This window comes from Myotis davidii, unplaced genomic scaffold (genome assembly GCF_000327345.1).
Source record: "Myotis davidii unplaced genomic scaffold, ASM32734v1 scaffold238, whole genome shotgun sequence".
Classification (NCBI taxonomy): Eukaryota; Metazoa; Chordata; class Mammalia; order Chiroptera; family Vespertilionidae; genus Myotis; species Myotis davidii.
In genome coordinates this window covers 7,274,254-7,300,146 of record NW_006293779.1, presented here as the reverse complement: position 1 = coordinate 7,300,146, position 25,893 = coordinate 7,274,254, and the positions used below count along the sequence as shown (strand labels likewise).

Genomic DNA, 25,893 nt, shown 5'->3' with positions numbered 1-25,893 from the left:
GGCCTGGTTGCCCCACGCAGCCTGCTGTTCAGTCATTTGGTTGCCCCTCACTAACCCCCCTGCCGGCCTGATCGCCCCCCCACAGCCTGCTGCTCAGTCGTTAGGTCGCCCCTCTCTAACCTCCCTGCTGGCTTGATCACCCCCAACTGCCCCCCCTGCAAGCCTGGTTGCCCCCACGCAGCCTGCTGCTCAGTCACTTGGTTGCCCCTCACTAACCCCCCTGCCGGCCTAGTCACCCCACGCAGCCTGTTCGGTCATCCATTTGGTTGCGATGGTCACTTAGACTTTTATTATTATGGATTCTAGTGTACTTCCTCACTAAAAATTTATACTTCATTAGTACAGCAAACCAGACTGCCCTGCCAATAAAAACAAGTGATGAGTAGAATCCAGAGCGGCTTTATAGTACCATAATGAAGAGCATGGGTTCTGAAGTCAGGGTCCCTGGGTTTGAGTAAGCCCTAGAACTTACTGAGTGACCCTATGTAAATGAATACCTTCCTCAATCTCCCAGTTTCCTCATTTATAAAATAAGATATCTACCCCACAGGATTGTTATGAGAATTAATAACAATTTATGTAAGGGCTTTATAATAATAACATAATTGTAAGCCATTATTATGATAGTCAACTTCTCAAAAGACCATAACACTCCTACATTAAGACAATCAGAATGTCCCAAAACAAATAAACAAACATTCACGTGTGTATTTTTAAAACAAATTCACTAGTCAACTACTATATGCTAGGCAGCATGCCAGGCCAGAAATACACAGTTGTGATCAAAAAAGGTATATTTTCAATATCCATGGCAAATATAAAAGAGTAACACATAAATAAATAAGCTTATGAGGAAATTCAAAATTTATTTATTTATGCTTGTACTTGTTTCATTTTAACAATACGAAAAAATAATTTTAGTACCTTCTTTCTTGTCACTCTGGCTAATTTCAGCATGAGGAAACACTTTTTGCAAGACTGCCAGGATATTGTTGAAGCTTCTTTCTAGCAGTGGCCTTATGATGGGGGATAGTGCATGTCCCGAAGACATGACAGCACGCTGGGAAGCAGGCACTATATTCTGCATTGCATGATAAAAATCTTGAGCGCTGAGCACTATTGAGGAAACATCTAGCTGCAGTTTATGGCTGCTGGCGTAGATCTGGGGGTAACGCCTCCGCAGGGCAATCAGGGCAGCTTCAGTGCACAGGGCCTTGATATCAGCTCCACAATATCCTAATGCACAAAAGGAAAGGACAACAAAGGTAAGTTCATTCTTCTAAGGCCAACTATGTTTCACAAATATACACGTCTTTACCTAAGAAAATAATACAAAAATCAATAATTATTTGTAATTTTATCAGCAAAATGAAAGTTGACCATTTAAAATCACCTAATAAAATTGTTTATTCATTAAGACTAAAATGTTTTGAATATTAACAAACACATGAACTAATATTAAAATAAGTCATGTATTTTGTGCCAATACCACTGATGATAATGTACAATTTTTCTTCAAAAGAGGTTTTAAAAGAATAATAGTTTCATCTCAATCCTTCATCACTATTCCCAATCATTAATTTAGTCTTTATGACAGTACAGTTACCTATCAATTTTTTCAATATTACTAATTTCCAAACACATATAATGGTGTAATAAAAAATAGCACATAAGCAGAAACTTCAAAAACAGAGCTATTCTACTACCAACTCTGAGTGCCACTGACAAGCAAGTTGATATCTAATTTCCCCAAAAATTATATTTTAAAGTTGTGATCATCTCTGATAGCTCCAAAACATTAAAGAGAATAAAAATTCATTAATTTTTCACATTAACTTCACGTGTTACATATTACCTTTTTTTTGTAGCTTAAAACAACTGATGATCTAGTTCTAAGGAATATACCAACAAGGGTATTATCCATTACCCATATTTAAATGATTATAATAGTTAAACAACAGATCAAGCAGCGATGCTTTTAAGTCATTTCATTCATTTAAGCAACAAATACAAAAATACACTACTTATTAGGTCTTTAACACAAAAATAAAGAAAACTCAAACTAACCATGTTGTTTTTTATATTAGCAATCAAACTAGCATTTGGCCACCTTTACCAATTACACCAGCAGGGGGAACCACTTGACCTAGTTATAGAACATTAGTCTCTAAGCTCTTCAAAGAGTGGTATCAGGCTTATTTATCTTTTTAGACCTCACAATGGTCTCATTGAACATTTAAATACTGAGACAAAATTGGTGATTAGACAGGAAAACCACCAATGAAGAGAGAAGAAATGGCCCTAGACTAACTGGCAGAAAAAAAATACATTAAGGGACAAACCCATATAAATCAAACTGCAAGTGATTCACATATCTATAATGAACTATATCCCTATTATGAATAGAGCAAATAATTCTGTTAATCAAGTCTTACAAATAACAGGGGGGTGGAGGGAGGGTCCTCTTTACCCTGCTCTCTTTTTTCTACAGCACTCACCACCAAATCATTTACCTATTATCTTTATTTCTGCCTTCCCCAACTGGAATGTGAGCTCTGTGAGAGTAGGGGTATTTGTTTTGATCACTAAGGATTTTCAGATACAGAGAATGATGCCTGGCCTGGCATTCAGTAGATATCCTATAAATATTTCTTGAGTAAAAGAATGAATAAAAAGAGAAAAAGAGTTAACTCCAGGGTTATATGTAGTTTGGGAAGGTAAAACTGTTAGGTTACTATGTACTACCATAAGAAGTGGATTTACTGAGTTGTGTTTTTTTTAAGAAATCTAAACAATTTTATTGTTAAAGCAACTTAATAATTTCAATGAAAGTTATGAAAAAAACATAGAAAGTATTGCATTCCTAAAGAAACATTTACACAGACCTGGGGGAAACTTAATATGACCTGTGAGAATTTAATTCAGAAAACTATAAGCAGATTAAGGATTAACACTGTCCCATGACAGCAATCCATCTCCCAAATAATTCTGCAGAATAACAAAATTTACTATTACTCTCTCATTTTATTTTCTATTTCTCAATGAAAAAAAGAGTATCATTTCCTGTGCCATACATATCTGTTAAATTAGTTCAACAAAATAACTGTAAAACATCAGCTCATAAATTCTTAATGAAATAATCCATTTCAGAGGAAGTAAAGAATAAACTATCATCTTCAAACAATATAAACAACCACTTTTCTTTTTCTCCTTCAAACATATATAAAGAGGGAAGGAGGGAGGGGGAACTGGATAAAAGGTGAAGAGAGTAGTCAAAGAACATATATACATAGCCATGGACACAGACAACAGAGTGAAGGCCGGGGAGGGATGCCAGGGACTGGGTGGAGGTAGGCAAAGGGGGGAAGGGCGGGGAGAATGGGAGACCATCTATAATAGTATCAAAAACAATTTTTAAAGTATATACACAGTTAGTGAACATACTATATATATGATCCTAATTTTGAGGGCAAAACCTAAGTTAAAAAAGAAAAAAAACCTCAGAAACAATGCAAAACAAAAAACCCCTAAAAGGTATTTTATGTAGTAAATGTTGCCCATATCATTTGTTTGACAAAATAATGTTAATAATTTATATAATAGCAATATAATGTTCATTTTCGTAATTTATTAAAGGTAAGTTAAAAGCTTATCAATAATAGATCCCATTTAAGTAAGTAAACTTTAGATTATAAAAAATAGAATTTATCTTCTTTACATGTGCTTATGAATGAGAATTATTAGTTTTTATCTGAGGTGCTCAACCTTGACTACTCATCTGAATAAACAATGAAACTGAAACAAAAACAGATTCCCAATAAGCACTAAATCAGAAGCTCTTGTGGTATAATATTATAAACATATGTTTTCAGAAAGCTTTACAAGTGATTCTTATATACAAAAATATTAAGAACTGAATTAATAATATATTTCCTTTTATAAAGACACATACACACATATACATACACACACACACACACATTATTTTTTCCTTTACGAGACTCTAAAACAGAATTAAAAGTATATCAAAACTATGGCTAAATAAATTATATTTGGGTGACCACAATTAAGAGCATATTTTTTCACTTAAGAGCCCTACTTTAGAAAAATAGATGATATAATCATTCTAAACATACTGACTATATACTAAGCCTTTTGAAAGTTAAAAGTTGATGTTAAGGGGAAAAAAACAACATCCTTTTTCATATGAATTCCATAAGCATACTAATTCCACCATTACAATTGTAATGCTCTGAAGAACCCAATTATCTAGATATCAAAGAAAAAGCATTTTTTAATACTGTATTAAGATGGAAATTTGTCTGAAACACTGAAAATAGAAGCTATTCAAAGAGGTTATAGACTAGAAATAGGCAATAATAAATTTTAATTTATTTTTTAAGTAAAACATCAAACATAATGAAGGCTCATAAGATAGATGCCTCAATGATACACTTTCATTGTTTTGGCCCTCTTAGTAAAAATAAATAAATATGATTAGGTTTAAGCTCTTCATTAACCTTAAGCTCCTACTATATGTGTACATGTCTGCATAACAAAATTATTTGAGCACTACTAAAAAAAATCATACCTATTATGCATGCAAACACCTCCAAGTACTTGGGAATCTATTTCAAGGTAAAAGTTACCAAATCCATAACCTCTAACAAGAGGTCAGCTATTTTTGCAGTTGTTCATCAAGACTGTACAGTCTTTGTTAAGTATGAACTAAACTCATATGTGTTAAAACATGTTTGGGGCACATAAAATGAAAAACTCATAATGAATTTAAAAATTATTACTATTTCATTCCTGTTTGATTGAGACCTGCATTTGATTTTTTTTAATATGAACTGGTTTCACATTAAAATGTCACAACCAAAATCATAATAAAAAATTATAAAGGACTTATATGTCTTTCTCCAAAAAGAAAATTACGTGTATATATAAGCAGATTCTAAACCACCACCACCCCTAAGAAGGCAAGAGAAGTTTTTCAGTCCTATAAGAAATTATGTTTGAAAAATTTTTTTACTTAAGAAACTAACTAAAAATTAAAATAAATCACTTGAAAAAATATGTAGTGGTCTTTAGAAATGAAAAAGGATTCTAACATTTAGGATGAAGAATTAGAGTATATAATGTTATTTCACATGGTAGATAGGGTAATAGAAAATAATTTAAAAAGTACCTATGTTTTAGGGAGTTTCCAAAATTTTTTGAAGACTTCTTATTTCAATTAAGGATGATTCTGTGACAAATTCACAGAAGAAACTATAAAAAGTCCCCAGTCTAATCTGTACTCTAATACAATATCATAAAAATAGCAGAATATAAGAGGGGTCAAATTTCCAAATGGGAAAAGACTGGATTCTGCACCAAATACCACCCTCTCCCATAAAGCAGCACAGGGCTTTGCGAAGGTCAAGCTAAATGTACATGAAATGGATTTGGCGCATGCTCTCTGATACCAGGCAAAGCTTAAACTGGAGTAGTGCTGGAGAGATTTACGTTTTCTCCTCACCAGAAGATGTCGAGGTCTTTGAGGTTCAAAAGCTGAGAGATGCTGCTTCGGAGATGGAGGTCCCTGTGGATGAAGAGGATAATTCGGATGTAGCTAACTGAATGGACTAATGTTCTATTTAAGTTTTAATTATTTGATGGTGGATCACAATGATTTTTTTTAAAACTAAATTCTTTTTGGTTTTGGTAACTTTAAAGTTTTCCCAAGTAAGCTGCTGATTGTTAGTGGACTTATTTGGGGGATTTCTACATAATGCTTGAAGAGTTCATGGAGGGAGATCTTTTAATTTAGATTTTTTAGGAAATCAAAGGAAAGTTGACAAAAGATGAGGAAAAAAATAAAGGAAAAATACCTATGTGTATACTTGATTGCTTAAATATGTACTCATTTTTATTTCAGACCTGATTAGAGTCAAAACCCCTGAATTCCATCTCCTATGTATGGTCATATATGTACATAAAATACTCTGATCACATCCTTTTAGGACAGTAGTGTCATTCACTCTGTGGGAGATCTTCCATTCTGTGAATGACAACATTAAATTGGAAAGTTTTGTATTTGGGGAAATACTAGCAGATGCCATCTGTATGTTCTTTGAAGACTCCTCTCACTCAACTTCATGAAGATGAGTCCATCATGTAATCTGCAAAGTGAAAGACTACACAGTCCGGCCTTTATCTTTCTGCCAAGTTTACACTTTCCTTAGTAAAATTTCTGAAAGGGGACAATTCCTAAAAGGAAACACTGTAATAACATTATAGAAATCCAGCACTCAATGAAAGGAATATTACTACTGAGCTTTGTTAGTCAATCACCTAATGGCAGTTAAAATTCTAATTTACAAGTGTTCAAACTGCAAGTGCAATATTTAAAATAATTTTTTTACATTTAAAGGTAGAGCCATATATTGCACAAAGACATAACTATACTCATTCATATTCCAAATATAAGGGTAAAGGAAGACTGAGCAGAAAAAACAATGATAATCAAAGAATTCCAACAGTAGCACTCACCAACACATTTTTCAGCCAATTCACCTAAAAAAGCATCTGACAATTTTGGATTCCAATCCCTGGTATGAATCTGTAATATGTGTTTTCTTGCCTACAAAGAAAAACACAGGTAAATAAAATATATCAGCCCCTCAAATGCATTTGCTGGAAGAAATTTATGGGCTAACCATACCCAAAAAAAGTAAATGTTTATTTTTGAAGAATTTAAACACGTTGGCATCCGCATCAACTCTGATTCCCATAATAACCCTGCAGCGTGGGCAGTGAGATCTTGTCTCTATTTCACACACTAAGACATTTAATATTCAGAGAGGTGAGGGAACATGACTAGTGGCTCATATGATTACGTGACTTAGGACTAGATTTCAAAACTAAATTTCACTTTTCTGCCACATCATTTTTATCATTTGAAAATATATGAACAAGAAACTTAATGTTATAATAATCATAACTTTTAGACAAACTTTAGATTTCAAAGAACCTTTGGTTCTATCGTAGTCATAAAGTACTATGCCTAACAATGAGCTAAATGATAAACAATTTAAGATTTTTTTAAAGTCTGAAGTCAGCCCTGGCTTCTCTGGCTTAACTGGTTGGAGCATCATCCCTGGGTTTGATTACCAGTCAGGTAAAGACCCAGGCTGCGGGTTTGAGGGCACATACAAGAATCAACCAATGAATGCATAAATAAGTGGAACAACAAACTGATGTTTCTCTCCCTTCCTCTCTCTCTCTCTAAAATAAATACATAATTAAATATTAAACAGGACAGCTAATTTTTTGTCATCATCTGATTTAACATAGCAACACTTAAATCACACCCTCCTCATTGATGCACTTTCTTCACTCGGCTCCCAGAATCCCACTCTCCTGTTTTCCTCTGACCTTACTGACTGCTCCTTAAGACAAAGGACTTGGTGCTCTCATCTAGTCTCATACCTGAAATATTATCTAAGGAAAAAAGGTGAACAGCTAGTCCAGGTCTTTTCCACAGACCCAAACCAGAAAAATGGCCTTAGGTTTAGGTCTCACAGCACAGTTTCCTTAAAACATAGTTTCAATTAATGTGGAAAACTATGTTCAAGATCCATGCTGTACAATACAGTAAGACACTAGCTATATGACGCTATTTTATTTAAATTTTTTAATTAAATGAAATTTATAATTCAGTTCCTTAGCTACACTAATGACATTTCAAATGCCCAACAGCTACATGTGCCTAGTGGCTATCATACTGGACATTGCTCAATGGACAGTGTAATTAAAGAACATTTCCATTATTGCAGATAATTGAATTGGGCAATGCTGTTCTGGACCTTGTTTATTATTAAATCTCTTAATTGTGAAGACTGTGATTGGCATAGAAACTCTGAGGCCTACATGACTAGGACAAAATAGAAGATGATTGAGAAATCAAGGTAATGGCTTTCCTGTGCTGAAATGAATACTGGCTGTGTCTCCTAGAACTAAGCATATTTCCCATATACTGGTAAGAGCCAAAAAATATGCTTGGACTGTTGTAAGATATACAAGATAGCTGAGGTTCCCCATGCTGAAGTAGACTGCACCCACTTCAGCTTTGTCTCCTACAACTAAGCAAACTTCTGTACATTGGCACCGTCTTGGAAGTTGCACTTGAATAATGAAAATGTTACTGTATATGCTGTGTCCTACCCTGACAAAGTTATGTAAACCAGAGTGGGATTCTGGTGCCAAATTAAAGCCTATGAATTGGGTTGTCAATTCAAAAATGAGACAGCTTCTAGTGGCTGTGCAAATTGACTTCAAATTGAGGTATCAGCTGCTCTATACAGTGGAGCCATTGCCTTAATTTCCCTGGATCAGGGGTGGGGAATGTCCAGCTCACAGGCTATATAAGGCCCACGAAAGCATTTGTGTGGCCCTGCCAAGGCATTAGGGGTGAGTTAATTAAGATGATAATTTTGTATGGCCTGTGAACGATGTCATAAATATCCAAATGGCTCTTGGCAGAAAAATGGTTCCCCATCTCGGCCCTATAGTCTTCTAAACTGTCCTAGCAACTAAGTCTTGCATATCTATGTATATAAGCCAAGCATTTTATATACAATTCTGAAATCAAAGCCATATAACAACGTGAGTGTGTATCTACATATATTCATATGCAGTATCTTCTCTGCTTTCTTTAGTTTCCATTCGTATGGCTCTATGTTATAAATATTTCCATTAGACTTATTTGAAATATTAAATTACATGGGAAGCATTGTCAAATATAGTATCTTCTCTTCATTCATCTCTCCTTCTCAAACTTAAGTTCCCAGTGAAGAAACAGTTGATGATTAAACTGGTCAAACCAAAACTAACAATAAAATTTTCAAGTAGAATTAGGAAAAAAGAACTTTGTATAATACATAACATTTTACATATTTAATGATTATACACTACCCTGTTTTAATTACACATTCTTTTAGAAACTACACTATAATGAATAACATATGCTGCTTTTAATTAAATATGAGGGTATGGTCATTTCTATGAAAATTTGTATTTTGGGCACTTATTCATAAACCCACCAATATACTACAAATGTTATTTTTATGGGAACAAAGCTACTTTGACTAACTAGAGACATATAACCTGCCATACAAGATAATTACTCCAATCTGGAGAACTAAAAGAAAAGAGTAAGCATCTACAGTAACTTAATCAAGGGTTTTTCTCTTACTTCTTAAAAAGCATAAACTTTCTAATAACTGTTAATAGAAAAGACTAAATTATTTAATAACTACAAGGTTTTTATATAGAATTAACGCTGATATCGCAGAAGAACATAATTTTAAAAATGAAAATTCATAAAATACCACTCTCAAATTGCATATATGTTGCATAATTGAATCAAAAGTAAATCTTAATAGATCAAAACCAGAAACTCTTACCTTTTGATCAGGCAAGTTGAAAAGGAATTCTCTGTCAAAACGACCAGGTCTCCTGAGAGCAGGATCTATAGAATCAAGTCTATTTGTAGCACCAATAACAACAATTTCACCCCTATTGTCTAATCCATCCATAAGAGCAAGGAGGGTTGACACTATGGAACTGTAGCAAAATTTTTAGACAAAATTGAAAAAAAAAACGAAAGAAAAGTTGTAAAAACTGCTTTTTATACTAACTTGTATCAATCTTAAAATGCAAATAAAATTATAGCATGATTATCTTAATGCAAGATCAAGTAATATACATAAATCATTTTCAAAAGTACTCAAACATTAATAGACACCAAAAACACAGCAACAAAGCCTGGCCCACATGGCTCAGTGGTTGAGCGTCTACCTATGACTCAGGAGGTCATGGTTCAATTACCAGTCAGGGCACATGCCCAGGTTGCAGGCTCAATCCCCAGGGAGGGGCATGTAGGAGGCAGCCAATCCATGATTCTCTCTCATCACTGATGTTTCTATCTCTTTCTCCCTCTCCCTTCCTCTCTGAAATCAATAAAAAATATATTTTAAAAATAACAAAACAAAGCAACAACAAAAAAACATAAAAATGGTCTACATCAAAATTAAAAGTTTTTCTGCCTTTAACTATCAAGAAAGGTAAAAGGCAACCTAAAAAACAGGAGAGAAAATATTTACAAATTATATATTTAATAAGGGTTTAGGATCCAGAATACATAAAAAACAATTACAGCTCAACAACAAAAAAAGGTAACCTAATTTAAAAATAGTCAAAAGAATAAATAGACATTTCTTCACACAAAATATACAAAGGACCCATCATTAGTCATTAGCAATATCCATATCAAAACCAAATGAGGTAGCGACCCTGGCTGGGTAGCTCAGTTGGTTAGAGCATCATCCCTATACACCATGGTTGCAGGTTTGATCCCAGTCACAGGTTTGATTCTGGTCAGGGCACATACAAGAAGCAACCAATGAATGAATAAATAAGTGAAACAACAAATCGGTGTTTCTCTCCCTCCCTTTTTTCTTCCCTCCCTGCTTCACTTGTGAAACGTGCCTCTTTGGAAAATAGCCTGACAGTTCCTTCAACTATAAAGCATAGAGTTACCATATGACTCAACAATGTCCACACAAAAAAAAGTTCATAGTAGCTTTATTCATAACAGCCAAAAAGTCGAAGCAGCTCAATGGCCATCAGGATGAATGGACAAATAAAATGTGGCATATCCATACAATAGATTATTTGTCAATAAAAATAAATGAAGTACTGACAGATGCTACAACATGGATGAACCCTGAAAGCACTGTAGCTAAATTAAAAATAAAAAACAGCTATAAAAGTCCACATATTGTATGATTCCATTTTTTTTTAAATAGATTTTATTGATTTTTTACAGAGAGGAAGGGAGAGAGACAGAGAGTTAGAAACATCGATGAGAGAGAAACATCAATCAGCTGCCTCCTGCACATCTCCCACTGGGGATGTGCCCGCAACCCAGGCACATGCCCTTGACCGGAATCGACCCTGGGACCCCTCAGTCCGCAGGCCAACGTTCTATCCACTGAGCCAAACCGGTTTCGGCTGTATGATTCCATTTATATGAAAAGTCTAAAATAGGCATATCTATAGCAACTCAAAGTATGTTAGTTGATTGCCTAGGACTTGGTGGGGGACAAGGGGGAAGTTGGAGAGTGATGGCTAAAAGATATAAGGATTCTTTCTGGGAAGATGAAAATGTTCAATAATTGGTTGGGTTAATGGTTACACAACTCTGTAAATACACTGGAAGCCACTGAATCATATAGTTTAAATGAGTAGACTGTGAACATAACTGAATCATATGGTTTAAATGAGTGAACTGTATGTTTATCTCAATAAAGCTGTTTCTGGGGGGAAAAAGAGTAAGAAATATATCAGTCTTTTAATAGCAATCTTGGGTAATGTCTGCCAATTTATATTATGTTCAGAGTTCCTACAGAATTACATTTGCATTATTATAATTTTAGACATTTTCTTTAAAATGGCTATCATTTTAACTAAGTTCAACTCAAAATTATTTTAGATCTTTAAACTACGTTTTAAACATTACTACACAGAAATGTTTCATGTCTAATTATAAGATAAACCATAGTTCTAGTAACAATGGCCTTCTTAGTGTTTTCCAACTGTTCTCACTTCTATTCTTACTGCTAACACCAGTGTGAAATAACTTCTCCAATATGCTCAACATGTTAAAGAAATCATTCTTGCTCCTAAATACTGTTCCACTGTTTCCCAAATCTATAAATGAGAACAAAATGCTAGAGACCCAATATACATGAATACGGGAGATTTGTGCTTATTCTTATCTATTGAATAACTGAAACTTAATGACATAAATGCCTCACTCAAGATATAAGGGGTGAGAAATAAGCATCCTTAAGTATAAGTTCATATTTAATCTCAAACTTTTCCTTAGTATATTCCAATCACTGGGAACATTTCAAATGTTTGTTAGAATTTTTTTAAAGATTTTTTTAAATTGATTTTTAGAGAAAGAGGAGGAGAAAGGGACAGAAAGAAACATCGACGTGAGGGCAGTATATCAATCAGCTGCCTCCTGCATGCCCCTTACTGTGGATCGAGCCTACAACCCACGCATTTGCCCTGCCCAGGAATGAAGCAGCAACCTTTCCATGCACGGGATGATGCCCAGCCAACTAACCCACACTGGCCAGGGCTGTTTGTTAGGATTTATCAACATTTTTAAGTGTTTTGTATAAGGATTACCAGAAGACAAAGTTTCAAATATCATCAAAAACAGAATTACACCCTACCTTAAATTCTACCAAAAGTTATCTTTAGTTTAAAATTTTTAATTACCAGCTCCTGGATCAAAATTCTCTAGTAATCCCTATTATGTTTAAAATAAAGTCTAAATGACTTAAATACTATAGTTGAGGTCTACTTGCCTGCACTAACCCTTTCTTCCACATTATCTTCTAAAAGCATTTGTATCATCTTTCAAATATGGACTTAAAAATCCAACTGGAATTGCTTTATAAAGTGTGAAGAAGAATCAGTTTTATTTTTTCACCAAATAGATACCCAATTTTCCCAGCATTATTTATTGAAAAGGCCATTCTTTCCCCAGAGCACTGAACTGCCTGTTTTCTTATATACATACTAAAAGGCCAGCACACGAAATCATGCAGCGCTGCCCACCCTCTGCCCACCCTCGAGGCACCTCGGACTGGTCCCGCCTTCTCCCGGCACCTCCCCACTTCTGCCTGTCTCCAGAGCAACGCGGTGGCTCCGCCCCGTCATGCACTGAAGGAGAGCATGGAAGCCTCTACCTGCTGCACTGTGCTCTTTCCCCTGTCAGGTGGGCAGCAGGGCGCTCTAAGTTCGAGCGGTGGGTGGCAAAGAACTGGTGAGGGGGGCACTATGGGCTCTCACCCCCATGCTCTCCCACACGGGATGGTCCCGCCTCCTCTGGGTACCTCCCCGCTCCCACCCTATCTCTGGAGCAATGCCCTGCAGTGTGCAGAAGAAGCCTCCTGCTGATAGGAGCTAATAAAGAACTAATATGCTAATAGTCTGGTCATGACACATTAAGGCGTCCCAGCACATTTGCATATTACCTCTTGATAGATAGATAGATAGATAGATAGATAGATTTAATTTAAATACATTTTTTATTGATTTTCGAGAGAGAGGGAGAGAGAAACATTGATGTGAAAAAGAAACATCAATTGGCTGCATGCCCCCTGTTTAGGATCAAGCCCACAACCTGGGCATGTGCCCTGGATGGGAATTGAAAGGGCGACCTTTTGGCGCACAGGAGGACATTCAACCAACTTAGCCACAACTCTGCTCTTGTTGCAGACGCAGCCATATATAATTGAAAAAGGAATAAATACAGCTGTGTTCCAATAAAACATAACTTACAAAAACAGGCAGGAGGCTAGATTTGCCCCACAGATCATGCATGGTTTGCTAACCCCTGTGCTAACTGAAAAAGATCTTCCTTAAGGACACAGATGATATGTTATAAGCCTCATAGCACTCATCCAAGGGCTAAGGCTAGATACTGTGTCAATGAGTTAAAAGAATCTAACATAATCAGATTAGAAAAAATTACCTGTGAATCTGATCTTGTCTGCTAGAGCGAACTGGAGCTAATCCATCTATTTCATCAAAAAATATTATAGAAGGTCTCATCAAATATGCCTAGTATAAAAAGAAAAAAGTTATTTATTGTATTACTGTCCATTTTTTATAATTACTGTGTTTTCTTAATAGCTATTATAAGCAAATGATACAACATACATCAGGTAAGAAAGATTACATAAGTAAAAAGGAAATCTCCTTACCCCCCTTTCCTTTTTACTTATGTAATCTCCTACTCCCAGTAAGCATCTACTGTTTTCAGTTTTATTCTTCAATATGTATTATTTATTCATATACACAACAAAGGCCTTTTTAAACATACTATTTTTGTTTTATTTCATGCATTTAAGTCATTGAACGTCGGCATTTCCACGTTAATTCTTCCCTCATCCACCAATGTTATTTTATTTTTATATATTTCAATTATTATTAAACGAGAGGCCTAGTACACGAAATTCATGCACTGGTAGGGTCCCTAGCAGCTGCCGCCGCAGGCCAGGACCTCCCTCCCTTCCCCCGTCCCCACCCCTTGGTCGAACTCCCAGACACACTTCCAGTCGAGGGGACAATTTGCATACTACGCTTCTATTATATAGTACTCTCTTAAAAGCTTACAGGCTGCAAATGTTTGACTTCCCAATAAATACTGAGCACCATGAAGGTAAGAATTTTTCTATATTTCCCTTTCTAGATCCATTATCTAAACACAGCAGTTTTTAATACTAATGTAATATTTGAAGTGTTTTACTAATTACAAAGAACTCTGACACACAACTCAATGGGCATTCAATCAATGCTTATTGAAAGCACTGTTTTTATTTCATGTGAATTTCCTTAGACACAATGAAATACAAGTTGCATTGCCAAATATGAATGACTTCATTCACTAGCTCAAACAATCCAAAGTGAATTTACAGGAGGACTTTTTTTACAAGTATTAGAAAATAGTATTTTTAAGTACTTATTATACTGTATATATATATCTCCTGCGTTCAAAGGCTGTTAAATCGCGTTGTTTACCCATATCTTCAGAAAAAAATCACTTCTACTGTCGTGGCAAACAACCTGCTTCCCTATTTATAATGGTCTGGCCCTCTACCAACTTCAGCACGAAATTATAGCTAATTTGCCTACAAACGTCAGGTGGTCATAATAATCTGGCCACTCAGTGTATATAAATAGTAAAGACAGCCTACACAATATTCATTCACCTTAATCTCTTATTTTTGTAAATAAATTTTATTGATTTTTAGAGAAAGAAAGAAGGAGAGAGAGAAAAACATCAATCAGTAGCCTCCCACATACACCCCAACTGGAAATCAAACCCACAACCACGGCATGTGCCCTGACCAGAATTGAACCTGCCACCCCTCAGTGAATGGGACAACACTCCAACCAACTGAACCACACTGGTCAGGGCTCACCTTATTCTTTTAAAAGCATTCTTTTATTACTGAATTCTTTCAGCACCACATTTACAATTGATGAAAATAAATATTATATTGTTTTGTGTGATTTCATATTAAGTTTTATGTTATTTCCTGAATTAGACTATAATCTAATGATAAATATGTTATAACCAGGGTTCCCAAAAGCACCTAACGTAGTATTAGGTGCCTAGTAGCCACCTCAATAAATGTGTTGTGAGTCAACTTAAATTTGTACTGGTAAAACTGCTATTAAATACCTCTATGCCATTCAAATTCAGATTATTGATCCTAAATTTCATATACTGATTGGAGAATATGCCTCCTCGAGAACAGTTTGTATTTACAGACTAAGTGCATTAAATATGCTAAAGAAGATATTCTCTGATTTTATTTACCTGATCAAAAAGAAGTCTAAGTTGCCGTTCTGATTCACCCACCCACTTGCTCAGACAGTCTGCTCCTTTTCGCATAAAAAAAGCCACCTTTTTGTCTCCTTGACTGCACTCATTAGCTAGTGCTCTGGCAACCAAGGTTTTACCTGTGCCAGGAGGTCCATAAAACAAACAGCCCCTAGAGGAATAAAAATTAATAAATGTTATCACCACCACTAATAACCAATATAAAAGGATACATCTCTCATATAATTGTGTATTAATATATCATTATTAGACACGAATAAAACTTTTGTAGTACATAGACAAACGTTTCCCTTTGCTGAGTGTCCTCAAGGATGTTCTCAAAGCACCAAGCTTTGATAGGCCAAAAAATAAAGTTAAATCAGAATAGAGAGTAATTTGGCAAGATATATTAAAATTTTAAATGTTTTTCCGTGACCCACAAATTTTACATCTTAGAGTATGTCATACAGAAATACTGAAAAGAATGTTATTTTTAAAATTTTTTTAATGTATTTTTATTTATTTCAGAAAGGAAGGCAGAGGAAGAGAGAGATAGGAACATCAATGATGAGAAAGTATCACTGATCAGCTGCCTCCTGCATGCCCCTCACTGGGGATCAAGACTGCAACCTGGGCATATGCCCTGACCTGATCAACACTTAACCACTGAGCCATGCTGGCCAGGCTAAAAGTTTTTAAATGGATGTTCAACAGAGCAGATTCTAATGGTGAAAACTAAAAAAAATTAAATGCCATTTATTAATAAGGGACAGATATGCTGTTACATCTATAAAATAAAACACTAGTATAGTATAATATGTACATTAGTAATATGGAAGGTGTCTAGAATATATTATAGAGTAAAAAGGTTATGTAAGAGTATTGTTGAATAATCTCATTTATATTAAAACTTTACATGTGCATAATATAGACAAAACATAAATTTAATATACGCACAGATGTATAAAAGAAATAAAAAATATATACAAAATTGTTCACCCCTAAAGAGAACTACTTTCTCCTTGTGACACTTGCTCCTTATAATTCTGTTTTGTTTCTCCCAAGGCTATACTAAAAGTAATAATTATTTTTAAAATTCAATTTATATCATATAAAAAACAAATAAATTGCTATCATGATTTTTAAAAGCCAATGTAGAATTATAGGCTAACTTTTTAAATAACTCAAATAGAAGATGACTCTTTTTTCTAATTTATCTTTATTGTTAAAAGTATTACAAATGTCTCCTGAAGATGACTCTTTAATAGATTTTCTACATCCTTAAACACATGGAAAATAAATTAGAAACAAATATGAATAAAAACCTCCTACTAAATAAAAAGGAACATTTAGCAATTTAAATCTAATAGCCTATAAATATACATCTTCAGAATATTTTATTCTGCCCAATTTCCTTTAAAACAATTTCTTAGCCTTTTTCTAATATTTAATCACCTCATGATCAACCACAATTAAAATGATTATGAAAATAAATTATCAAGCTTAACATTTCAAAAATACACATCAAGTCAAATATACACTTCACTGAAATTGTGCTTCCAAAGAGTAAACAACACAGAGAACCAAACTCAATGCTATTAGAAAGCCAAATCAAGGAAAATATCTGGGCAACTCACTTGTATATTAAAGGCCAGATTTGTGCCTGACCCTTAAATGCTAAGGTGTAAATTTCAAGAACATAGTACCACAACCTTAAGAGCACTAAAAAACAAATTTTAATTCTTATTGCTAGAACACATCAAATAAATACATATGAAATATTTATATTTATAATCATTTACTAATTGAAATTTGATAAATTAACAGTAATAACAATACTTACCTTGGAGGCTGAATTTTAAATTTTTCAAAAATTTCAGGATATAATAGTGGAAATACTACCATTTCCTTTAGTGCATGAATATGATGGCTCAATCCACCTATGCTATCAAACCGTACCTTGGAAAGAAGGGGGAAAGTTTAACATAAAATAATTTTAACTGTTTATAGATTTTTTTTAAATATATAAGGTAGTTTTATGATTCAGAAATACATGTCTGAGCAGAAACTATTGAACGTAAAGTTAAAAAAAACTTACACTTTTGAAATAAGTGTAGAAAAATAAAGTTGGCAGTAAAACTCAAGTGTACATGTCAATCCAGCCAAATAAGCTATCAGCCTTTAATCTCATAGTAACTAAGGATAAGATCAATGCCCAGACCAACACTTTAATGGTTATCTATAAGAAATACTATGTTGTGTATGCACGCTTATAATTTAAATGCCTTTCAAAATATCATCTATCACATGCATTCTCAGCAGGGGCAACTTCACCCCCAACGGGGCAAAAATTGGTGCAGGAGTAGGGTAAAAAAATCTTTGCTATTACAATGGTTTGTGACCCATCACAGCTCAACTTTACCTGACAAAAATCTTAGTCTTTAACACAAATTTACCTAGATAAAGAGAAATTTAATTTTTGTCATTAGGGGACAACAATGAAAAAAAAAAACAGTTTGAGAAACACTGGTCTACTACAAGGTGCAACAGAGATTATTCCTCCCACCCCTAACAGTTTAAATATCTAAAACAGTTTGTAAATTAAAAAGCTGGATAAAAGAAAGTGCTTGAAGAAAATAGTGCCAAAATGTTAACAGTGATTGCCTTTGACCAGTGGGTTCTGGGAGATTTTTTTCTTTGATTTTTTATTCTGTTATGGTACTTCAAAATGTTCTACAATGAATATTTTACTATGATAGATAACACTTAAGTAGTCTAGAAAAATAAATAGAGTCTAAATAAAAAAACTCTCTAAAAAAGTAGCTAAATTTTCTTGCATATGATATCATACTTTAAAGAACTAAGTTAACTCTAACTAACTGGCAGAGATGCCTAAAATTAACTAGATTCAAGACAGAGAGTAAGGTGCTGATAAACCAAATAAGCAAAGATCATTAGGTAAAATCCTCTGAGAATGTGAACTACTAGACATGAGACTCTGAAATGTCCTTAGGTCCTCACTAATAAAATAAAGAATTTCCCCTATGACTTAAGATCGGTGGTAGCTAACATTTCCTTTTCAAATATATACACAACTCCATTTGATAACAAGTCTATCATGTGAGATCAGTTAAATTATGTTGAATAGAAAGGTTTATGGGAATAATCAAATATATTCTATAATAACCTTATTTCCAAGTATCCTCGCAGAAAAGATTCTCCTAACAGTGAGCATCTACCATGTCTTCTAAGTCCTGTCTTTGCACACCATATACTGTCCTGGGTGCTTATTACCCATTTTCCATAGTGACCTCAGCTATCTTTATGTGGGTAACGCATATCTGGAGTTCTAGCCCAGATATTTCGCCTTAATGCCAAAAGTAAATACTCAATTTCCTACAAGTTACTTCAATTTGTGATATGCCACAGATACCTAAGCATGTCTATAACTAACTAAATGAATCTCCACACCTCAAATACATATTCCTTCTATTATGCCCCCTACCTCAGAGAATGAAGCCATGCATTTCCTCATCCAGTCTCTTAAGCCAAAACGTGGGTAAAATATTCAACTTGTTTCTCTCCCCCATTCCCCAAAAGCAACTAATTTATCAAATTCTGTCATACCAATCTCTCTACTGAATTGTGTCAAATCCATATGCTACTTCCTTCCATCGTTACCCTACTTTCTTTCTACCATGACCATTACTCCAGATTACTAGATTACAACTACTTCTGAACCAGTCTCCCTAATGCTAGTCTTGCTGCCCTCAAATTCATTAACTACATCATAGACAGAGTGATCTGTCTAAAATGCAAATTTGATCTGGAAACCTAAGCAGCAGCTTTAACAATAACCCATTACTTAATCATGGTTTATGGGGCTCAGCCTCACTTCCTAACCATTTTTCACTACATGCTCTAGCAACAGTGAAATGAAAAAAAGGGGGGAAACTTGAGTAAACATCATGTTATCAGAGTGTAGGTTCCAATATATATATATATGTATATATATATATCTCCCCCCCACACACACACACACACACACTAATAATGTGATATCTAGATTTTTCTGCATTTATTGTGTGTTGGTTTAGAAACAAGAAAATACCTTTAAAAAAAAAGGTACTTCTAGAAAACATCTCCAAAACTTACTGATTTATCAATGTTCATTGGATCAACATCAGCCAAGCTTGCACCCACTTTGACACGTTCTCGGAGAATACCACTAGCTAAATCTTCTGTTCTTAAATTCATAGGCAAACACCTGAAATTCATAAAAATTCAAGTTTCACATTTTTAATGTCAAAATAAGTTTAAATCTCTAACACATTTTCACCTTTCTCCTTTTTATCATAAACCAGAAAATAACATCAACAGACTCCATATTTTTAAACTACTTTTCTAAAAATGTTTCTACAAACCAAAAACAAATTTATTCCCTAAATAAAGCAAAGGTCAATAACCTATTTGTCCAAAAAGGCCACTCTATTTCAACTTAGAAAACTTAACCTATCTGATATTCTATATTATCTATAATAACAAAAGCGTAATATGCTAATTACATGGGACAGCTGAACAACCTTCCAGACGAAGCCACGTCAACAAGCGCTGAGGCAGAGGCAGTTAAGGGAGATCAGGCAGGCAAGTGAGAAATTAGGGGCAATCAGCAGGCAGGCAGACAGAGGCGGTTAGGAACCATCAGGCAGACAGGCAGAGTGGTTAGAGGCAATCAGGCAGGGAGGCAGAGTAGTTAGGGCAATCAGGCAGGCAGGCAGGCCAGCAGTTAGGAGCCAGCGGTCCCGAATTGCAAGAGGGATGTTCCCGAAGGGTCTCGGATTGTGAGAGAGTGCAGGCCGGGCTAAGAAACAGCCCTCCCTCCCCACCCCGATGCAAGAATTTCATGCACCGGGTCTCTACTCTCTATATATAAAAGACTAAGTGACCAGTCTACCGGCTGGCCCATAGCTATGACACGCATTGACCACCAGGGGCAGACGCTCAACACAAGAGCTGCCGAGTGACAGCAACTTTGCAGAGTGCCCTCTCACACTCCAGGACCCCTGGGGGAATGTCGTACTGCCGATTTCAGCCTGATTACCTCAGGCCAGGCGGAGGGACCCCACCTGCCGGAGGGACCCTGCTCACTCCACAAATGCCCTTGAGCCCCAGCGCTGCCCCCAGTGCAGCCAGCCAGAAAGGCACCACGGAAGGTTGGCTCCAGGGCGTGTCTGGCCCATCTCGCCCAGTCCTGCCCCACTGGCCACTTTCTAATTAATTTCCTTTCAATATGCACGAATCCGTGCACCAGGCCTCTAGTATAAGTATAAAATAAAATTATAGATTGACTACATATGTACTATAATATATGGCATTAACTGAATTCAAGCTTCACTATGATATTTAAACTTATCCTCAGATATTATGTGAATATGTCTAATCAGTTTATATGACTGAAGAAATATTTTGCCCTTTTATTCAAAGGAAACCAAGTTTAGACCATATTTTGAGAACTAAGCTTAATCTTTTGTGTAACTATCTTAAAATAAATCTTTACTATCTAAAACCATACATTGTATTATTTAATTTCACTACCCTAAGAGAATATAATTTACTTTCTCTTTTAACCTTGGGTAAACACCAAAAAAATTACAAACACCCTCAAAAAAGTATAGCTTCTATAAGGAATGTAACTGATAAAATTTCTGAGTGCTACCTTCTCTCAAAAATATATTTCCAAAGCAGGTATCAAAATAGTTCAGATTAAATAAGCACTAAGTTCTTTTATTTAAACTTAGATTTTTCTCTTTCATTTTCTTTCCATCATCTATATAAGGAATTTTTGTCTGCATACAATCTACACCACTCCAAACTAGTTTCCAACACCTGCTAAATAAAAACTTGGTATTTCTATAACAAATATATAACAACAAATTATGGAAATGCTTTGTCAACTGTAAATGTTTTAAATATAATCTATCTTTAGTATTATAAAATAAGCTAGAATATTAACTCAAATTTTAAAGAATAAATTATAACTTGAAGCGCTAGTTATTTACTAAACAAAATACTGATTCTCTTCCCCAGTGAAAATTTTGAGGTTTCAAGAAGCCATGTAGTAAGTAATCAGTCGCTTAACCTAGTTAGGCAAATACCACCAGAGGCACACGTTCAACCAAAAGTAAAACAAATTTTGCAATAAAAAGCCAAGGGCTCCTAACCTAATTTTATTAGAAGCCAAGTCTTACTCTGAGTACAATCATTAAAAGCATCTAAAATCAGCCTCATTGTATGAATTTGGATAGAGGAGAGGAATGGAGAAAAATATTGCTGTAGAGGTTGGCCTCTCCCCCGTGGCTCTTCTTTCTTTACTTTGCACATACCATTTTACTGAATACTTAAACAGCAAATAACACAAGGTCAGATGTCTCCTCCAAGAATTATAAGTAGAAACCAATCAGCACATTAGTCTAAAATATGTGTTGAGTATAGTGTTAGCAAAATGCTAGTACAGATATGAATCCCATTCAAAATATAAAAACTGTTCTTCTTTCTTCTGTCAGAGAAAACAACGGTAAAAAATTTACTAACCTGTTTCTCGCTCTTGCCATGCTCTTTGATTTCCTTCTTTCAAAACGTTCTTCATCAGAAGAAGTTGTGTCACTACTATGAATAGCATGCTTCTTTCTTCTATTTAAAGAGAATAAAGTCCAAAAAGAAAAAATAAAGAAAGAAAAATAGAGTAAAGTCCTTAAAATCATTACAGCAGCAAATGGCTTTTAAATACATAGTATAAGCATCATATTTACAATTAGCTTAGTAGAAAATACACACTTCATCCATTCACTCAGAAATAGTTATCCAGCTCTTACACTCATGCAGTATATATCTAATGAGGTATAAACATAGTAACTGCCACAGAGAAAAAGAAAAAAAGAGAAGGAGAATAGGGAGCCCACAACTTTTTAAATAGGGTAGTTTAGGAAGGCACATGTATACATATAAAATGACAATTATGCAAGCATATTCATTACATATTTTAAAACAGCAAAAGAGTGACAACAACCTGACTCTTAATAAAGGACTAGTGTTACACTTACACTATATCTACAAACATAATATTATGCAACTATAACATAAATGTGAAATTTCACAATACTGAAAAGACAGTTAAAATGAATTAAGTGGAAAAACAAGGTGCAGGATAATGTACACAGTACATTTTATGTAAAAAGAAGGGGTAACAACTGATATGTGTATTTGCATATACAGTAGGTCCTTGGGTTACATGGGAGATCCGTTCCTACGACGTAATGTGATTTTTGCCGTAAGTCAGAATCCACCTACATAAGCACCTACGTCACTCACATGGAGCACATACACGGCAGTAATGAAGTGAAACAGTAAAAAAAATTTAAAAGATAACAATTCCTGAACTTTATATGGTAAATAAATAATAAAAAACATAAGGCACATATGTCCATACGTCAAAATGACGGAACATTTTTTTTTAATAAATAAGTGGGAGATGGTGATGTAACCAGAAACGACATATGTAGAATCTGACTTAACCTGAGGACTGCCTTTAGAGGGTGTCCCAAAAATTACAGGTACACTTTGAATAATTATAAAGGCAATGTTTATTAAAATACATTTCATTTTCAAAATATAATCAAATCTACAGACATTGTTTATTTTGTCAACACCTATTTTCAAACTGTCCATTCTGGTCCAGGCACTGCTGATAACACAAAGCAATGGAATTGCAAACATCCAGAAACATTTCATTTGGTATTTGAGTGCATTCTCATTCAATGGCTACTCTCAATTCAGTGACAGTTGCTCATTTTGTAGAATAGACTTTATCATTTAAGTATCCCCATTTTAAGAAGTCTAGAGGTATGAGGTCTGGTGAATGAGGAGGGTATTCTACGAAACCCCTTCATTCAATCCACCTGTTTGGCAAGATCTAATCCAGGTAGGATCTTCAATCACAATGGTAGTGTGAGAGAGCCCTGTCTTGCTGAAAATAAAACTACTCATCTTCAAAGACCTCTGTAATGCTTAGCATGACAGACTATCAAAGCAAGTTCAAGTCTGTGTATACATTTTTTGGGGCACCCTGTACATACATATATATGAATATACTAGAGGCCCAGTGCACGAAATTTGTGCACCAGTAGGGTCCCTAGCAGCTGCCAGCTGCCAGCCAGGTACTCCCTCCCTTCCCCCAGTCACCTGCCACTGCAGCCAGCGGGGGCCTCCCTCCCTTCCCCTGGCCAGCCCTGCCCCTACCCCAACCCCCTGGTTGAACTTCCGGAAGAACTCCGGCTGAGGTGACAATTTGCATACTACGCTTTTATTGTATAGGATTCTCGAAGGATATACAAACTTTAACAGTGTTACTGCGAAAAAAAATGAAAGACAACTAAGGCTAGAAAGAAGCTTTATGTGTTCATTTCTAAAAATATTTTGAACCATGGAGAATACATTACCATTTCAGGAAACATAATTAGACAAGATAAAGTTTCAAAAACAAAAAATCTCTTGTACCTACATGTAAAGGGAGGAAAGGGGAAAAAAAGGAGCAAAAACTAATTGAATCAATGATGCTTCGAATGAAAGCAATGTATGTCACTTAGATTCAACTCTACTAAGAGACCAGAGAGCTATGTAGCTTTAGAAAATGTAATTGTTAAACTTAATTATTCCATACAAACTGAATCAGGAAGATAAGTCACATGTAGGATAATAACTATTAGAAAATAAAGAAAGAAATGTTATTTACATATGGAAACAGACATATGAAAAAATGCTCATCCCCACTCATCAGAAAAATGCAAATCAAAACCACAATGAAATATCACTTTATACCTGTCAAATGGATATTATCAATAAATCAGTACACAAGTGTTGTCGAAGGTGTGGAGAAAGGAAACCCTTGTGTACTATTGGTGGGAATGCAAATTGGTGCAGCACTATAGATAACTGTATGGGAGTTCCTTAAAAATTTTAAATGAAACTGACTTATGACCCAGCAATTCCATGTCTGGGTATATATCTTAAGAAACCCAAAACACTAATCAAAAAGATATATGCCCCCCTATATTCACTGCAATGTTATTTACAATAGCCGAGATATGGAAGCGGCCCAAATGCCCATAGACAACTGTATAAAAAAAACATGTGTACAGTGGAATATTACTCAGCCATAAAAAATAATGAAATCTGACTATTGGAAACAACATGGATGGACCTCAGAAAGTATTATGCTAAGTAAAATAAGTCAGACTAAGAAAGACAAACATCATATGATTTCGCTTACATGAGGAATTTTTTTTTAAATAATCCTTTCTATTCTCTTTTTGTTTTTAAATATATTTTTATTGATTTCAGAGAGGAAGGAAGAGGGAGAGAGAGACAGAAACATCCATGATGAGAGAGAATCATGTATCGGCTACCTCCTCCAAGTCCCCCACTTGGGATCGAGCCCACAACCCAGGCATGTGCCCTTGACCGGAATCGAACCTGGGACCTTTCAGTTTGCAGGCTGACATTCTATCCACTGAGCAAACGCTCTATCCACCAAGCAGAACCGGCTAGGGCTATATGTGGAATTTAAAAAACAAAATAAACAACAACAGAAACAGACTTATAGATGTAGAGAACAAACTAATGGTTGCCAGAAGAGAAGGGAGTTGGGGAACTGAATGAAAGGTGAAAGGATTAAGCCCAGCCAACATGGCTCAGTGGTTGAGCATTGAACTGTGAATCAGGAGATCGCAATTCAAATCACAGGGCACATGCCTGGGTTGCGGGCTTGATCCCCAGTGGTGGGCGTGCAGGAGGCAGCCAATCAATGATTCTCTCTCATCATTGATGTTTCTCTCCCTCCCTCTCCCTTAATCTCTGAAATCAATTTTTAAAAATTAAAAATAAAAGGTGAAGAGACTAAAAAATACAAATTGGCCCTAGCCAGCACTGCTCAACAGTTAGAGCACTGGAGGGTCATGAGGTTCAATTCCCTGACACAGGCACATATCTGCGATGTAGGTTCAACCCCAACCCTAGTTGGGGCACATGTAGGAGGCAACCAATTGATGTTTCTCTATCCTCTTTCCTCCTACCCTTCCACTCTTTATAAAATCAATGGGAAAAATGTCCTCAGATAAGGACTAAAAAAAAGAAGTATAAATTGGTAGTTATAAAATAGTCATAGGGATGTTAAGTACAGCATTGGGAATACAGTCAATAATCCTATCTAATAATAGAGAAACATGGTAATTAACCGTAACTTCGCTACCCTTCCCATTGGCTAATCAGTGAGATATGCAAATTAACTGCCAACCAAGATGGCGGCCAGCAGCCAGGCAGCTGAAGCAAACAGGAGGCTTGCTTGCTCCAGTGATGGAGGAAGCCAAGGTTCCCCGCCT

At 35.3% G+C, this 25,893-nt stretch overlaps 1 protein-coding gene across 6 annotated transcripts in view; it reads right to left on the bottom strand.

Annotated features, from left to right (window-relative positions):
• Nucleotides 1-25,893, bottom strand: part of ATAD2B (ATPase family, AAA domain containing 2B) — a 103,165-nt gene that overhangs the window by 59,956 nt on the left and 17,316 nt on the right. For all 6 annotated transcript variants that reach the window (XM_006767538.2, XM_015566396.1, XM_015566395.1 and 3 more), the window contains 8 exons: nucleotides 22,052-22,150; nucleotides 19,616-19,727; nucleotides 17,304-17,419; nucleotides 15,458-15,632; nucleotides 13,604-13,692; nucleotides 9,453-9,612; nucleotides 6,538-6,628; nucleotides 925-1,236 (listed from right to left, as the gene is read on the bottom strand). In XM_006767538.2, coding sequence (XP_006767601.1) covers nucleotides 925-1,236; nucleotides 6,538-6,628; nucleotides 9,453-9,612; nucleotides 13,604-13,692; nucleotides 15,458-15,632; nucleotides 17,304-17,419; nucleotides 19,616-19,727; nucleotides 22,052-22,150 — 1,154 coding nt within the window. The remainder of the gene's footprint in view (nucleotides 1-924; nucleotides 1,237-6,537; nucleotides 6,629-9,452; nucleotides 9,613-13,603; nucleotides 13,693-15,457; nucleotides 15,633-17,303; nucleotides 17,420-19,615; nucleotides 19,728-22,051; nucleotides 22,151-25,893) is intronic.